General features: G+C 35.8%; 1 protein-coding gene across 2 annotated transcripts in view; it reads right to left on the reverse strand.

Annotated features, from left to right (window-relative positions):
- Positions 1-18,139, reverse strand: part of Golgin104 (coiled-coil domain-containing protein 186) — a 502,507-nt gene that overhangs the window by 122,906 nt on the left and 361,462 nt on the right. Inside the window, exons 13-14 of one of the 2 annotated variants that reach the window (XM_090392368.1) lie at positions 10,632-10,862; positions 1,079-1,257 (exon numbers count right to left, since the gene is read on the reverse strand). In XM_090392368.1, coding sequence (XP_090248494.1) covers positions 1,079-1,257; positions 10,632-10,862 — 410 coding nt within the window. Of the gene's footprint in view, positions 1-1,062; positions 1,258-10,631; positions 10,863-18,139 lie in introns of both variants that reach the window. The other variant, XM_090392369.1, reaches the window with a different exon arrangement.

Genomic DNA, 18,139 nt, shown 5'->3' on the forward strand with positions numbered 1-18,139 from the left:
GGAAATATGGAGCATGAACAAACAGGATATAAGAAGATTAAGTATTTTCAAAAGGAAAATACTACAAACTATATATGGACCGGTTAAAGTGAATAATGAATGAAGAATAAGGTATAATAATGAACTTCATGATTTGTTTAGGGAACCAGATGTTATTATTCATAAAAATTGGTCGCCTGCAATGGACTGGACATTTAATAAGAATGGAAGACCTAAGACTAGTAAAGAATGTCTTTCTCTCTAACCCAGGAGGTAATAGATCTAGAGGAAGACCAAGAACTAAATGGGAGGATAATGTGAGATGACGCCAAAACTACTGGGGAATGTAATTGGATGACTAAGGCAAAAGATAGAGAAGAGTAGCAGAAGCTTCCAAGGAAGGCTAGAGCTCTCAAAGGGTTGTTAAGCCGATGATGATGAAATAATATCATTACAGTTCAACTGCTAACCTACTGAATATGCTACTCCCATTCATCTTTCATTTAAACCATTCTTTGAAACAGCCTTCTCCATGAAGTATTTCCCAAAGACAATGACCTCCAGCTCTAAGAAGACCAGATTCATCTCTTTCTTAGCCCTTGCCTACACACAGCATCAATTTGCTGTACAATGCACAACTTCTCATGTGCGGGAGAGTGAAGTTATAAACCTATCATATATTAGCACTGTGGGTTGATTAAGGAATAATCCAGAAATCCTATTCCGGACTGTATATACACAAACTTCTTGCTAAACCAATTCTGGCCACTAAGAAGCAGTGTTAATCTCACAATGTACAAGTTGAGATTTATCCATTCCTGCAGTGGGATTCAAATAGATGAACTATGGAATGAAAAGTAGAAGTGGTTTCACTCAGCCAACCTGGCCTTCAATTATATCCAAAAGTACACAAATAAGTGCACACTCACAGTATAAGATAACCATTTCAATTGGCCCTCTTTTGTTTCTTATTCGAAGCATGAAGTACTATTGTTGTTGTCTATTGGGATATAACTTATATAAAAAGTAGAAAGTTAATATTTATTTTATAACATTTAATAAAAAAAATAAAAAATCACAAACCATATTAAAAACCCACTTTGACTTTTTTTTCATCTCCATTAGTAAATGGCTGATGTGTTCTTCAAGAAATTCAATCTTTTCATTTCTTCTAGCCAAAATTTTCTGCAGTCTGACAATTCTTTCTATTAACATCTGTTTGTCAACTTCATCATTTAGTCCTGCAGATGATATGGGTGGAGATATCTGGCATGGGTGCTAAAAGGAAAGAGAGAGATAATATCAAAAACTAACAAAAAAATAAAAATAAAATTGAGTTCTGGCTGCTAATAAAGGGTGTTTCAAATTAAAGTACCCCTACTCAGAGCAATCTGCAGAGAGAGAGAGAGAAGTAGTAGACAAAATATCCTCATACTTAGTGGAAAACCTAACAAGATCATGGGAAAGAGACTTTGAAATTACATTAATGTGAATTGGATAGTATGTGATTGCGAATCAGAGTCAACGACAAGGTTATTTGATGTTTATTTCACTCATTTCATAACATAATGTGATACTGAAAACATATCACATAGATCTGACATGCTGCAAAGAGCTGTCAAGGAGATCTAGATGAGCAATTGAGGTGACATTCAGTGTTGTGCAGAACAAAAAGCTGATACCACATCATACAACATTGTCTACAGTGGAACGCAACTGATCTGTCAGAAGGTTTGCACGTGATGTGCAATTTTGATTTTCAAATCTGCCAGGTGAAGAACTTTGCCCTGATACACCAACAAACCCAAAGTCACATGGGTTAAGGTCCAGTGAATGCAGTGACCATTTCATAGAAAATGAGATTACTGTCCTCTTTGAAATGTTGACACAATAACTGTTGAACACAACTGCAGTAAATAGGGTGCCTGAAGACAACAGTGTTGATGCAAGATGGAGCACCTCCCCACATAGGACATGGAGTTCAACGATTATTATTGTGTCAATATTTCAAAGAGGACAGTAATCTCATTTTCTATGAAATGGTCACTGCATTCACTTGACCTTAACCCATGTGACTTTTGGCTTTGGGTTTGTTACCTCAAAAGCATGGTGTATCAGGGCAAAGTTCTTCACCTGGCAGATTTGAAAATCAAAATTGCACATCACGCGCAAACCTTTTGACATATCAGTTGCATTCCACTGTAGACTTTTGGTTCTGCACAAAGGTCAAACTGAATGTCACCTCAATTGATTATCTGGATCTCCTTGGGATATAACTTATCCCAAGGAGATCCAGATGACAAAACCGCTCAACATCTCTGAGCCATGACAGTGTACAGGTCTGGTTTGGTGGATTTCTTTGAAGAAAAAATGGTGCAATAACAAACTTGCTGTAAATCCTGGCCATACTCTGATCTTTATGAAATGTAAGCTAATTTGTTGAAATGCATGGGTTTTTCCTGTAAACCAGATGTGGCAGTTTCGAGTGTTTACTGTTCCATAGAACGATGAAGTGCATGAAAATGCACTTCATCGCTCTATAGGATGGTCCTTGTCTGCCTCCATATGTCAGAAATAGCAACACAAATGTTTCTTGGACATTGCCATCTCCCATTTGCAACTTTGGCTGCCTTATGGCCCATGTGTAGACAAAATTCACTACCTTTTCTTACTCACAGCACCTTATTTCCCCCCTGTCGGCTTTTTTTTTTTTTTTGTTGAAATCTCTTCCCTATGCTCTGGTTACGGTACCACAGTGTTTGAGGGTATTTTGTCTACTGGTTCTGTCTACATATTGCTCTGAATAGGGGTACTTTAATTTGAAATACCCTATATATATCACTACTACTATTCTTTTAAGTTACTCAATTTTTATGCATTATTATAAAGGTAATAACTTGATTTTTATAACATCAGGTTTAGATAGGTGGAGTGGGAGGTTTGTTTTGTTGCAATTTATGTAAGATTACATAAATATTAGAAAATTATTGCAAATTTTATGCCAAACAAGCAGTCATGATAAAAGTACTACTGTATTATACATAATACAGTAGAACTCAGGCAATTCAGAGTTTGTCTGCCATTAGCATACCACTGATGACAGTGAGTAGTTTTTATTTTTCTTAGTTTTGAAGTTAAATAAATAATTCAGTGGATGATGAATATAGTATAATTTATTATTACACAGACATTTTCATGGAATCTAGAGGCTCATTGTTGGAAGCTCAAAATAACCATAATGCTTAATAATACTGCTGCTTCAACTCACTGATCAATGGAGCAATCAAAAATGTCTCTGGCAATATATTTCACTCATACACTACTTTCCCCGTAAAAAAACTCACTATTTGTCACTTGACTCTGAATCCTCTGCCTCTGTAGCTGAGCTGGTTTTGATGATGCCCTTTGGTTGGGAAGACCTAGGTTTCAATCCTGCCTGGAATGTAAGGAATCTTTATCAAGGCTTTTCAACTGAAGGTAAGTTGGCCAGTCTTCTATAGAGGTGGCAGCATTTTTTTACCAGGAAACTCGGGTTTTTCATCCCACAAAACAAGCAAACTAGCCATTAGAACACACACAATTAACTCGCATAATACACTGGCCTCACAGTTCGAGTTGCTTTGGCTGTAAATCCAAATCAACCAACCAATCAATCTGAATCTTCTCCAATACTTCTACATCCACAAGAAACCCAGTGCACCAAATCAATAAACAATGGTCAAGATGTGGCTGCATTAAAAACAAAACAGTGAGAATAACTTCTTTATTCCTGCTTGTCAGTGAGTTTCTTAATATCAAAGTGATCCTCTGAGCTATTTTCAACTTCCTTTCCACCATCATTCCCAAATCTCTAGCCTCATCAAATTCCTGCAGTGCAATGACAACAGTTTAATGCACTTTACAATCATTACAGCCTAAAGTGCATAACCTTACACTTTGCTTCAATGCATTAAATTGGAAATCATTATCCTTTGTCAAACTGTTGGTCTTTTCAAATCATCCTGCAGAATCTCTATACTTTATTACCAATTTCCTACCCAATTTAATATTATTGGCAACTAACTGGATATTCCTCTTATTTGTGTATAAAAAGAACAGAAGAAATAGCCCACGCACAGCCCCGGAACAACACTAGTCATATGTCAACTATTTCATTAACTCTAACATATACTACTATCTGATGTCTGCCGATCCCCAAATGCTTCCAACTTAATGTAAAAGAAGTCTGCAAAAGATTTTATTGAATGTATTTGCAAAGACTATCAATAATAAGGCATAGCCCTTTTCCTTATCCAATTTAACTGTCAATTTATTGTAGAAATCCCTCTTTCTTTTTCTTTATATTGACCACCCACACATGAAAGGTTACAGGACTCATAACACAACAGTAGCAGTGCAATGTGTGAGCAAGTAGACAAGGAGAAAGAATCTAATTAAAAAAAAAGGTTTCTTGTTAATATCACCACTGCTACTCACTACAGCTGAATTCTGTTGTTAATCAGCTTATTCAATACCTTAACAAGTACTTCTGAGATACTAATTATGAATGGCAGAATCCATACTGGTGGCCACTGATTAATTGTAACACATGGTAGTAAAGAAACTGTCTACTAATGACTTTCTCTATGATTTTGGAGAGGATTGAGGTGATGGCAGTTAGCTGGTAGTCTGACAAAAGACTGCTATCTCCTTTTTTGGAATAGGCTGGATATGTGATTGCTTTCACATGTGGGAATAAATATCAGCTATGTATAATAGACTGTAGAAAAGATACAGGATGAGTATTAGCTCTGGAGCACAATGTTTGAGAACAAATGGAAAGATGCCATCAGCACCAGAAGATTTTATAGTATCCAAGTTATTCAGTAATTTTCAGATGTCTTCTTGTTGAAAAAACTACAGGAGGCACCCACTGCTCAGATTCTAATATGGTAGAAGGTGATTTCCATTAGTCATTAATGCAGGAGTTTAAGGAAACGATCAATGCTAGGCGGTCTGCTTTATCTTTGGGTGAAGTAACAGTGGTTCCTTAAGGATGAGAAAGAGAGAGACAGAGAGGTGCAAGTGTAGAACTTGCATCCAATGGCTGTAGCAAGGGATCGGAAGGCACGACTTCCATTTGGATAGGAGGCAAGTTTTCTACTGTTGGCCTTTATGAAATCAGATTTAGATCTGCTGATGACTGTTTTACATTTCTTGTGTGTTTTTATAGGAACACTATGAAGCTGGAGTTCTTGATGCAAGCCACCTGTGGTAAGCTGAATTTTTTTTTCTTCAACTACTATGCTACACTTTCTGTTGAATCAGGGCTTAGAAAGTAAAAGAGGATTCTGGGTAGAATGGGGGATGAAGGCTTTCATGCTGGTGAGGATAATTTCTGTGACTTGTTGGGAGCAGGTGTTAGGGTCAAATGAGCTGAAGCAGTAGTCAGACCATGAAAAAGAGAAATTATGGAGGTCATCCCTTCACATCCTTTAGCAACTTTGTGGTGCCAAAGGATGTGAAGTTGGCAGTGGCTTGAGGAAGAGTGTTCCGTGAAAGAGGAGACTTGTACAAGATTGTGGCCTGAGTTGCAAAGAGTAGATGAGATATCAGCACAGATGCTAAAAGAATATTCAGCTGAACCAGCTATTCCTTTGAGGGAGGTAATCTCTATGGTTATATAATTGGAAAATTGGTTAAAAAGAGATCCAGAGGGAGGTAATCTCTTGTCCAGCTTGGTTTGTGGTGTTGAAAAGGGGAGCCAGTTGGAATTATAGATGTTGAGGTCACCTAGTGAGATGACCTCACTATTTGGATGGTCGGATTGCAGACGGTCAAGTTTTGTGGAGAGAAGAGAAGAGGTCTGGGTTGTTATCGGAGTATGGTAAATGTAGCAGATTAATATTACTAGATGGGTCAAGGAAACCTTGAGCCAGAGGAAGTCAAAAGACGGGGATTAGCCACTCTCTAGCATGCAATGTCTGATCTCACAAAAGTACAGGTGTCACTCTTGTAACAAAAGGAATTGTGAAGTGTATAATTTGGATATTGGAGGTGGACAGTAGTGGATGTAGATGCTATTTGAGTTTCTGTCAAGAGTAGGAGATCTGGTCTGGATGACTATGATGGTGAATGTCATTTATGTTAATGCCACAGATGTTAATGAAGTGGATGTGAAAGTGAGTTTTTAATATGGAAATGCTGGCATGGTTTCTATGTAGTGATTGGTTGCATTGTCATTGTTTATAAAGTTCATCATTAGCTTGTTCACGGTTAGATGGAATAACAGAGTGTTTCAGTAAGGAAATACCGTGAGTAGACATATTACTAACTATTATAATAACGGAATTAACTCACGTAAATTATTCTTTATTCATAGAATTTTCACCCGAGTATCACAGGCATCATCAGTACAATTTAGTCAGAGAATCTTGCAGATTTGTAGCAGATTTATTTAGAAGTATAACATCATCCGCATGCAGATGTTAATGTCAGCAAAGAGCTGACATTAACATCTCCAATTTTGATATCATGTTTAATACCACTTTCCTTCATAATGTGATCCATATAGATAATGAATAACAGAGGGGATAATGTACATCCTTGTCTCACACCAGATTTAACATTAAACCATCTTCCTGTACTTCCTTCAATTCTAACTGCTGACTTACAACTCAAATAAAGACTAAGTATTGCTTGATATAATGCTCCATTGACACCATATAACTATAGTGTATTGAATAGCTTCTCTTGGAACCTTGTCATATGCCTTTTCCAAATCGACACAACTTAAATAAAGATCTTTGTTATATTCCCATGCTTTCTCGACTATTTGTCGTAAAGTGAAGATCTGATCCTGACAGCCTCTATTTGGCCTGAATCCAGCTTGTTCTTCACCAAGCTTTCCTTCCATAATTCTTCTCAACCGTTTCTCAAGTATACTTGCATAGATCTTGCCAGGAACACTCAGTAGGGAAATACCTCTGTAATTCTCACATTCAGTTTTATTTCCCTTTTTATATATGGGTACTATTAGAGCTCTACTCCAATCATCGGGAATTCGTCCCTTTGTCCAGGCTTTCTGAACTATGCAGTGCAGCCACTGTAAGACTCTTATACCACCATACTTCAGAATTTCTGGTTGAATATCATCTACTCCTGCTGCCTTTCCACATTCCAAGCCTTTGACGGCTTTTTCTACTTCAAGTATGGATATGTATTCTTGACTGCATGCCTGGTCAGCATATTTTTTTTTTTTTTTATCACTGTGCTGTCATCACTGCTTGTTTCATTTAGCAAATTTTCAAAGTAATTACTCCATACTTCATGGATATCCTTTTCTCCCGTTTTCATTATAATTGAATAATTAAATAATTATTATTTAATAATTAAATAACTAAATAATTAAATTTAAATTATTAAAAATAAATAAATAAAATAAATAAATAAATAATAATAACAATAATTAAATAAATTTAGAAAATTTAACCTTAGCTGCTTAGGTGGCACTTTGTGAATATAACAGTTATTGCTTAATTAGCCTTGTACCTGTACTGATAATGCCCGTGATACTCAGGTGAAAATTCTACGAATAAAGAATAATTTACGTGAGTTAATTCCGTTATTATAATAGTTAGTAATAACAGAGTGGGGTTGTACAGTGAGAGAAGAAACCTTCTGACTCATTACTGACAGGTTCAGGCCCATGCACTAACTGGTGGCTGGCCTGAGGCACCACTGTTTTAACTAATGTACCCTCAAAATGGAGGAGGTTATGGGTCTCTAAGTATTTATGGAATGGCCTTCAAGAGTGTCACTGTACTGAGAAGAGAGGAGGGAAAAATAGAAACCGGAATCCCTGTCCTGGAAACCAAGCATGACATATGGAAGGTCGTCTATCACCTAGTGGTCTAGTTTGCATTTCCTCCAACTGGGAAAGCATTGCTTTATATTGGGAACACTTCCTAGTTTTGCAGAGCCACTGTTGTGGAAACAAGCCACACCATGGGAAGGTGGGGGGTTGAACTGACACGGAGAGGCTATGTACTGTGCATCTATTGCCCATTAGCAGCATTGCTATCAAAGCACATGTTGAATAGCTATATATGAAGAGAGTAACGTGCATTTTTAATGGTGAGCAGGAGATTATTATTATTATTCAGGACCTCCATGGAGTCATAAGACTCGTAGATTATGCAGCACACATGCTGGCTCATGTCCACCGACTGATATTTGTGTGAGAATTGAAGGCATGAAGGCTCTCAACAGCAGAGATAGCTTAGTTCAACCCAGTAGATTACATGCAGCCAAGAAAAGTAGTTAGTTATGCCTAGCTTCCTGTTAGATAAATTTTAAACTAACATTTATTTTTATCCTTCTTGACAATGGGAAAGTGTTGATATTTTATCAACTGATTAGAAATAAAGGCACATCACTTACAATATCATAAAAAAAAAAAAACAATGCAGCAAACATATCAAATAAAAGGATGAAAGTAATCCACAGTCAAAACAAAACAAAACAAGACAAAAAAAAAGAATGAAAAAGGATTAGCAATTAATGGAGTATAAACAAATATGCAGATTAATCTTCTTTAGCTCTATTAGAAGATTCAAGGAAGAAATATTTTTTAAATATATAAAACAAGCCAAATGACTTTTTATATAACAATATAAAGCCAAAAATTTAATATGGAGATAATATTATAACTCTCAAGGACCATTAGGAATAGTTTGTCATAGTAAATAATTTGCTATTTATTTCTATAATTTGTTGTGAGACTGTGTTACATCAGCCAAATCTAAAAGATGGACTTAAATTATCCCTCTTATAGGAAATATTTCTTCTTTACAAATTCCAGAATTAACTTAAATTATGTAGATATTTTTTTCTTTTAATTTATTATTAATTTTTGTTAAAGTTATTTTTGCTGGAACCACTCTACAACATGTATGTGCAGTTCACACATGCCATTGTTGAATATATCGAAAGTTTATTTTTCGCTTGGTTAGCCTATAATAAATTTAGTTTCATCCTTTATCCAAGTGTGAGCAAACAAAGTTTGTGCCTGAAAATATCTTCAGGACTGGTGTAAGGTAGTACAACACTGGGCAACTCGTAGCAAAGGTGGATCAAGCTAACATCACTCCTATCTCAGTACTCCCATAATGCAAAACATCTCCTTGCAGATATGTATAATATTATGCATTAAGGGAAGGGCCACTACCCAGACTAGTTTCAACCTTTATTGAGGTCTCTTCAGTGGGAGCCAGGCCCAGAAGTGAAGATACCAGGCAGAAGCAATGGCAAGGTCATCTTTACCTATAGGAGTTGCCAAAGTGGAGATGCAAAACACATCTCCTTGCAGATATGTATAATGTTATGCATTTGCTCACACTTGGATAAAGGATTAAACTAAATTTATTATAGTCTAACCAAGTAAAAAATAAACTTTCAACATCTTTCTCGAAATCCAGAGTAATTTAATAAAAGGTGGCACACCGTTTGGCAACTCCTATAGGTAAAGATGACCTCTCCATTGCTTCTGCCTGGTATCTCCACTATTGGGCCTGACTCCCACTGAAGAGACCTCAATAAAGGTCGAAACTAGTCTGGGTATGGCCCTTCTCTTAATGCATAACATCATACATATCCGCAAGGAGATGTGTTTTGCATTATGGGAGATACTGAGATAGGAGTGATGTTAGCTTGGTCCACCTTTGCTACGAGTTGTCCGGTGTTGTACTACCTTACCCCAGTCCTGAAGATATTTTCAGGCGCAAACTTTGTTTGCTCACACTTGGATAAAGGATTAAACTAAATTTATTATTGTTGAATATATCAGTTTCTGTTCATGTTTAATTTGGAAGTCATACTGAAGATGCACTTGATACTGGAACAAAAATTACATATATTTTATATAAAAATTATATATAGAACAACAACAACAACAAAAAAAAAAAAAAAAAAAAAAAAAAAAATATATATATATATATAAATTAAACCCTTTTATGTTATTTATTGTCTTACATTCCTATATGCCAAGTTATAATTCATATGTTCTTCTGTCAGGTTTGCTACAGAGTGAGATGACTTTAAATATGTTAAAATCTAAAGTGATGAAAGAGGAAAAAAATCAGTCTATTTAGAAGCCTATCCCAATGGACATCAAATTATTCTTTAAAATTATTTAAATAATTTTAAAGAATAATTATTTAAAAAAAGAGCCAGGTAGTGAAAATGATGATGATGACCAACTGATTACCCATAAAATGGCAATGGATATACAAATCATAATAGATTAAATAGAATACATTAGAGTATTCTATGAAAGTAAACCATCTAAATGCAATTCTGGATAAACATGGATCCTTCCCTGTGTTAAAGACCCAGAAATATACAGATTATCAGGTTGACATTTATGGCAAAATAAGATGAAATATGAGTAAGTCAATGAAAGCAAACTTTACCTAACAGGCTAACAGCTGTAAATGGATTTGAGCTTTAGCACCATGTGTAGCAAATACATATTTGAATATATGTAATTACTTCAATAGTTTCATGTGATATGAGGCTTATTATTATGCTAATAATAAATATGGCAAATATCCAGGATTTTATAAACAGATCAATCAGTCATAAAATATGTATCTATAAAGGAAGCAATTTACCTTGCACTGTGTACTAACTGAAGTTTTGCCTCCACTGAAGGCAACAGGTGGTGGCATTTGTGGCACCGGAGAAGGACTACCACGATTAGCATATTGAATATTGGTCATGGTATCCAGTGATCCAGTAGAGTTGGCTCTAGAACTTAAACTCACAGATTCTGTGACACCACACTGGCTTGACTCAAGGCCATCCAACTTTTTTTTAGTTTGCTGGAGTTCTCTGGAAAGTTCCTTGAGAATAAAATACCAGTTATCTATTTATTTTCTATTTTTTTTTTTTTAATTTAAATTATACAAAATGCACTTGCTGTTTCACTTTTGAAATAGTTACATTACTTTCAGTTCATATTTATAAAGAAAATAGGTATAAAGCCATTTTTATTAGAAGTTTGATGAGCATACTTTATGTCTAATTATATAGTATATGGACTCCTACTTCTGATCACCAGTTCCTGTTCACATTCATATTTATTATTATTGCACAGGTCTCCATGGAGTCTGAATAGTTTCAAATGGTCTCCATAGTTTGGTTCTCCCACTTATTGTGGGAGAACCAAACTATCCACACAATATCTATCATACTCCCTGGCAACCTGTCCCACTCATTTAGCACTCTCCAAGCAAAAAAATCTAGTCCTCATGCTTGTTAATCACACGCTTAGTCAATTTCCAGGGATGGACTTTTGTTCTGCCCTTCTAGTCAAGAAATATTGTTAAAATATTTCCTATGCATCAATCCTATAAAACTCTTCAAGTAACTTGAATGTTTCTATCATATTCCCTCTTTTTTTGCCTGACAACTAACCCACAAATCCTCAATCTATTCTCATAGGGAACATTGCATGGACCACTCACTATTTTGGACACTTGCCGCTGAAAACCCTCTCCACTACTTTAACCCTAAGAAACCCAGGTGACCAGATCTGAGCACAGAATTGATGCATCAAGGCCATAAAAGAGGAATGATAAGTTCCTCACCTCTGCTTGTTAATGTATTATTCAATAATTAAGTAAATCCCATGAGCTACATTAGCAACTTTAGCAATATACCCCTAAACTTAAACCCTCTATCTACTACTACTACTATTACCCCTCCCCCCCCAAATCCCTAGCCTCATCAATTTGCTGGAGTACAATTGAATCAATGGAAGCAGAGCTTGTAATCTTTTTATCCCATACTAACATAATAATAATCCTATAAAATAACTAGATATTATTTCCCATCAAATTATTTCCAGTATTATTTATGTACAAATTAAACAGCAGTGGTCCAAGTACAGAGCGTTGCAGCATAATACAGGCATCTCTTGATTAACGCGGTTAATTTATCCCTCAATGTTACCGCATATATCAAAATCGCGTTAATCAAATCTAATAATCAATGGTAAAAATTACAATTCGTCCATGATCGATTACTGTATTAATAATTCCTAGGAGGCTGCATAGGAGGAATGACATATCATGCTCACGTCACGAGGCTTGCATGTTTTTGCATGGTAAATGTAACCCTGTGGAACTTGCGGTGGTAAAAATTACAGCATAGGTCACGGTATATCTGAGAGATATTCATTACTAGTATGTGCTAAAATGCAATAAAACAAAGAAAACACACTGCAAATATAATACATGATGGTACAAATTAAGTGGAACAGTGATTCCAACATTATTTCATAGCCGAATGTAGAAATTACAAGAGTTTCGTGTCGAATATATAGAAACTAAACGTTTCGGTGGATGCAAGCATAAGCAACCTTATGGGCAACTCGTAGTAAAGATGGAGTAAGCTCCAGATCACTTTCCTTAGTATTTTCAATAATGTAAAGCACATCGCCTAGAGGAGATGTATGATGAATAAGCCTTTGGCTCTCTATTTCAGTAATACATGATGGTTTATTTATTTTCAGTTACAATCTAGAAATTATTGAACAAATAAAAAAAAACAACCAAACCCTAGTATAATGACATCGGTGGTCGCGGTATCTCTCAGATACAATTCATTGTCAAATATCACAAATCTTTACATAACATGTGTTAAACCAAATGACAGCAAAAAAACAGTGCAGAATATCACTCGTAACATATGAATGCACAGCTACCAAGCTATACACTGAACTGTGTAAAAATATTTATATTAAACACTTAAATATAAAGAGCTAATAAGCTTCATTTCAGCGATATAAATAATATTTTAAATTAAGGGGATATAAAATCCACATTGTTTTAAAAACGAATAAGAAACTCAAAGATTGCAATCAGAGAGTTTCATGCCGAATATAGTAAACTATAAAGTATCGGCAATCACTGGCGTGAGCTAATGCAAGTGACCCTAGTACATAGTACAATATCGGACAACTCGTTGCAAAGGTGGGGAAAGTTCAGATCGCTATTCTTAGGTATTTTCCATAATGTAAAAACACATTTCCTAGGAAATGTATGCTGTTATTACATTATGGAGGATTATGTGGATTTTATATCCCCTTAATTTAAAATATTGTTTATATTAAACATTTTGCATGCATCTGTAAGATCAGCTGCAAGCTCTGCAGGGTTAAAGGTGCATTAATCAAAACTCTTGCCGCGTATATCAAGGGATTGCTGCAATTAATTTCACCGCATTAATCAAATCCAGTGTTAAGCAAGGGATACCTGTACTAGGCATGTGCTTTCTCATGGATTCTGCTCCTTCACAGCCATCCTCATATCCCCCATCATAAATTTCACATCCATCCCCATTTGTTCCAATTTGCATAACAGAGTTACAGGTAGTATCCTGTAAAATGGCTTGGCAAAATCTGGCAGTATCATTGTGTAGCCATTTCCTTTATCCAACTCAGCTGTTTTTTAGCCAACGGCTTTTACAAAATCAACAAAACTTTTTGCTCATTGCCAATCCTAATCCTCCTCCCAAAATCCAGAATACAAAAAATGCATTGCCATTCTCTGTATCCAAGGTGCCACAGAATAAAAATTTCATGTGATAAAAAAAAAAAAAATTATAACATACAAACCTCCTTCAAGTTACACGAAAAATTAATTACCCTTATCTGCTCATCAAAAGATTTTTTCCATCACCTAGACCAGCCAGGGATCTACTACATCCCTCATTCCCACAAACTATCCTATCGGACAAACAGGATGAACAGTGAATATTCCCAACCAGAAGCAACGTAGCTAGGTGGAAGGGTATGACGTATCTCTTAAAGTTAGAAAGGGTAAAAAGAGTGACAGAAAAAGAGCTATGTTCATACAAGGTAGAGATGTAAGAGGGAAATAGTGGGAGTGGTTTTTTGGCAGTATGGTGTGAGATAGAGATAAATAGAATGAAATACTTAGTTGGATGTTGCTATAGACCTGGTAATGTGGATGGCAGTGACCATGAAATGTATAATCAAATAAGAAAAGGGTGATCATTATGGGTTATTTTAATAATGGCGATATAGCCTGGAATGATAAGATAGGAACCGGAAGTAAAGAAAATGAGTAGAGTTTTTGAGGGACAACTACCTCAGGCAGTATGTAACAGAGGACACAAGAGGATTGAGGATCTTGGATTTGATCATCTCATCAAATTATAAATTCATTATAAATGAGGTGTCATATCATCCTCCAGTTGGTGAGTGTGACCATGAAGTGATTACCTGGGTGGTTACCAGCAGTGTGAAGACTGCTGTGAGGAAAGGGTACATGTGGAACTACAAGACTGGTGATTCCATGTGGACATGGAATGAGGAGTTGTGTAGAAAAGAGATCAACGCTGCTTGGGTGATATTCAAGAATTATCTAGGAGAAGCAATGTCTAAATGTATTATGATGGTCAGAAAGTTAAATAAGTAGTTGTGAAATGGATGAATGAAGAGATTAAAGCATGCAATACAGAGGGAAAAGGCATGATGGAGGCAACATAAGGGGAATGGTAATAATCAATTTCACGAGGATAACAAAGGACAGGCAAGAGGGGGGACCTCGTTTGGTAAGGATACCAAAAGTGCAGTATGAGCAGAAGTTAGCTAATGGAAAAAAAATTATGGAAAGATGACACTGATTGGAGAAAATGCCATAAGAACAACTGCTGAAGATATATTTGAGATATTCAATGAGCAGTTCATAAAGGTCTTTCATCCTTGTGAATTCGATGTCAAATTCACAAGGATGAAATTCACAAATTCTCCATGGACTTGATTTTAATAAGGCTGTGGGAGACTTGATAATATATCACCACATATTTTGAAGGAATGTGCCAAGGAGTTGGCATCTGCCTTGATATATTTGTTTAATATGAATCTCACACTGGGCCAAGTTCCTAAGGAATGGAAGGAATGAAAGATTGTGAACTTCATAAGGAGTGAAGTTAGGTGACAGAACTCAAGCATCAAATTATAAGCCTATCTGTGGTTGGTTAAAGTGTTGGAGAGGCTGGTGAAAACCAGGATCCAGAATTGGGTTGACAACAGTGATATTATTTTTGATGGACAGAATAGATTTGCTAAATGTAGGTCATGTTTTAGTAATCTACTTACTTATTACAATAAGGTAATGGCTTCATTGGACAAAAGAGATAGATATAAAATAGTATACTTAGATTTTGCAAAGGCTTTTGTAGACTACTGAATTGGATTGGAGATTGGCTATCTGATAGGTATCAGCAAGAGTTGTATATGGGGGAGCAATATCCTGGATAAGGGAAGTGGTGTGCCTCAGGGATCTGTTTTAGGGCTATTGCTGTTTAACCGGTATCTTTAACATACTGGTTAAACAGATGATACAGATTGTTTGCAGATGATACAAAGTTGAGATGACCTATAAGGAGTAAAGCAGATGGCCTTACTTGAAGAGATTGAGTGAATGGGACAGGAGTGGGGATACCAGTTCAATGTTGCAAAATGTAAGGTTTTAAAATTTGGTAAACAAAGATGGTATGCAGAATTTATGTTTGGTGGGGATATACTGTTGGAGGTGAAGGAAATAAGAGATCTTGGAGTGATGGGGATAAGGATCTAAAATTCACAGGACAATGACTTGTAGAAGCAAGGAATTTCTGGTTACATTGTATAAGTGCTTGATTAGGTCACATATGGGAGGACTGTTTTACACAGATTTGGTCACCTGGTTTTCAAAAGGATGAAGAGATGTTGGAAAGTGTCCAGAGGTGATTGAATATTAGATATGAAAAAAAAGGTTGAGAAGATGCAATTTACATAGTCTAGTAGATAGCAGGAAGTGGGATAATATGAAGAGATGTATGAATTAGTAAGAGGTTGTTATAGGATTAACACTGAAGAAGCTATTCATAAAATGGCAAGAGATTGGGGGAGAACAAGAGGTCATCCCTGGAAGCCATATAAGGAGGGTGTGAACAAGAAGCAGGTTTTTGCATGAAGAGTTGTGAATGATTGGAATGCACTGCCTGAGAGTGTAGCATCTGCAGGAAATTTGCATGTGTTTAATTCAAGGTGAGATAAGCTGTGTGTATGACAAAGGAACCTTCCTAGATGAGTCCTAGAATTCAGTGGTCTTAAATAATAATAATAATATATACACTAGTGGCCAAAATTGTAGAAACCTTTTGAAAAAAGTGTATTTTTGAGGTTTGATGACTCATAACACCACTTTTTTTTGGTGTAATACCATAAAATTATATATCAATAGAAAGATAATTTAATCAAGAATGTAATTCAAAAAAGTTTGTTCAATTATCTGTATTCTATGAAAAGTTATAGCCAAATAACCAGAAAAAAGAAGCACAACTTGCTTAGGTTGATATGAAGTAGTTCCTTCATTTGAATGTAGCCAATGAGCATGAGTGTTTAGAGAGCCAATCAGGTGTCATCTTGTTTTGGCAATGAGCCAATAAGATCACAGTAGGATTCAGCTATTGATGTCATGTATTGGAGCTGAGAGGAGGGCATTTGTCAGTGTGTTATGTGATTGCTATCAAGTTGGTTGGTTTTTTTTTTGTTCTTTCATTTAGTGAGCTTGAAACATAATAAAATTAAAGAAATGGCGCAAAGAGTTGACTGGTCACCCAGAAAGCAATGTAAAATAGTACTATTAAGTGAACAAGGCTACAGTTATGAAGAAATTAGAAGAAAAATTGGCGGAAACTTAACCGAAGGTGGCATTTCTAAATTTTTGAAGAGGTATAAGGAGACTCAATCACTACCAAACCAGACTGGTAAAGGCAGGAAAAGGTGCACAACAGCAAGTGATGATAGAAGAATTGAGAGACTGTGGCTATGTGACACAAGATAATCATCTGGGTGTATACAAGATGAAATGGTGCAATACAATGTGAAGTTCACATTGTATTGCACCATTATTACACTCAACTTCACATTGCTGCATAATTCCTGTAGTTTGCAGGAATTTGATCTAAATGCTAGATTTCCATGAAAAAAGCCATTTTTATCTCTCAAAGAAAAGTTGAAAAGATTAAACTGGACTAAAACCCATGTTAACTGGACAGCGGAACAATGGGACAGTGTTATTTGGAGTCATGAGACCAAAATCTTCTGTTTGGTAGTGATGGCATAAAATACGCAAGGAGAAGAATTGGAGAAGATTTGCATTCTGATTGCATTAACCTACCGTGAAACACCCACTTAGTATTATGATCTGGGGTTGTATGACATCAAAAGGTGTGGGCAGAATTTGCATGATTAATAGGAATATAAATGCCCAAAAATACATAAATGAAATACTTGAGCCCAAACTGATGCCTTCTGCACGTGATCTTTTCCAAGATAATGAAGCATTTATATTTCAACAGGATTCAGCTCCATGTCATGTTGCTGCTGTGTGCAAAAAGTGGTTTCAAGATAATCATATTCCACTGCTGGAATGGCCTGGGAATAGTCCAGACCTTAACCCAATTGAAAATCTATGGAGCCAACTAAAGAAACTTGTTAATCAGAAGCAACCCACCAATAAAACCCAATTAATAATTCAATCTTGGTTTCACATTATAACAGCTGCAGAATTAAAACACTTGGTTCCCTCCATGGGAAGGCGTTGTAAGGCTGTAATTAACGCTAAAGGTTACCCAACTAAGTATTAACTCACATTGTGAGAATTTTTGTATATCTCATTTTTTCTATGTGTTTCACTTTTCTTCTTTATAACTGCTGTTCTAATAAAATATCCTTCATAAAAGTTATTGCATTACATTCTTGATTAAATTATCTTTCCATTGATATATAATTTTATGGTATTACTTCAAAAAAAAAAAGTGGTGTTATGAGCCATCAAATCTCAGAAATACACTTTTTCCAAAAGGTTACATACATGCTTGAAAGATTTTTTTTTACCTTAGTTCTATTATACATTAAAGATACCAAGAAATTATATACTTGGTTTTAATCCTTAACACAAGGAAGCAAAATAATGTTTTGTGCGTGAAATATATTCATGCCTGAGCTACTTGTATATATAGACTGATGACTCACATTACTTGCCTCAGTCAGCCTCTGTAGCTCAGTTGGTATAAATGAAGCCCTTTGGTTGGAAAGACC

Source organism: Typopeltis vanoorti, chromosome 5 (assembly GCF_054136105.1).
Source record: "Typopeltis vanoorti isolate ZY-2024b chromosome 5, IOZ_Tvanoo_1.0, whole genome shotgun sequence".
Taxonomy (NCBI): domain Eukaryota; kingdom Metazoa; phylum Arthropoda; class Arachnida; order Uropygi; family Thelyphonidae; genus Typopeltis; species Typopeltis vanoorti.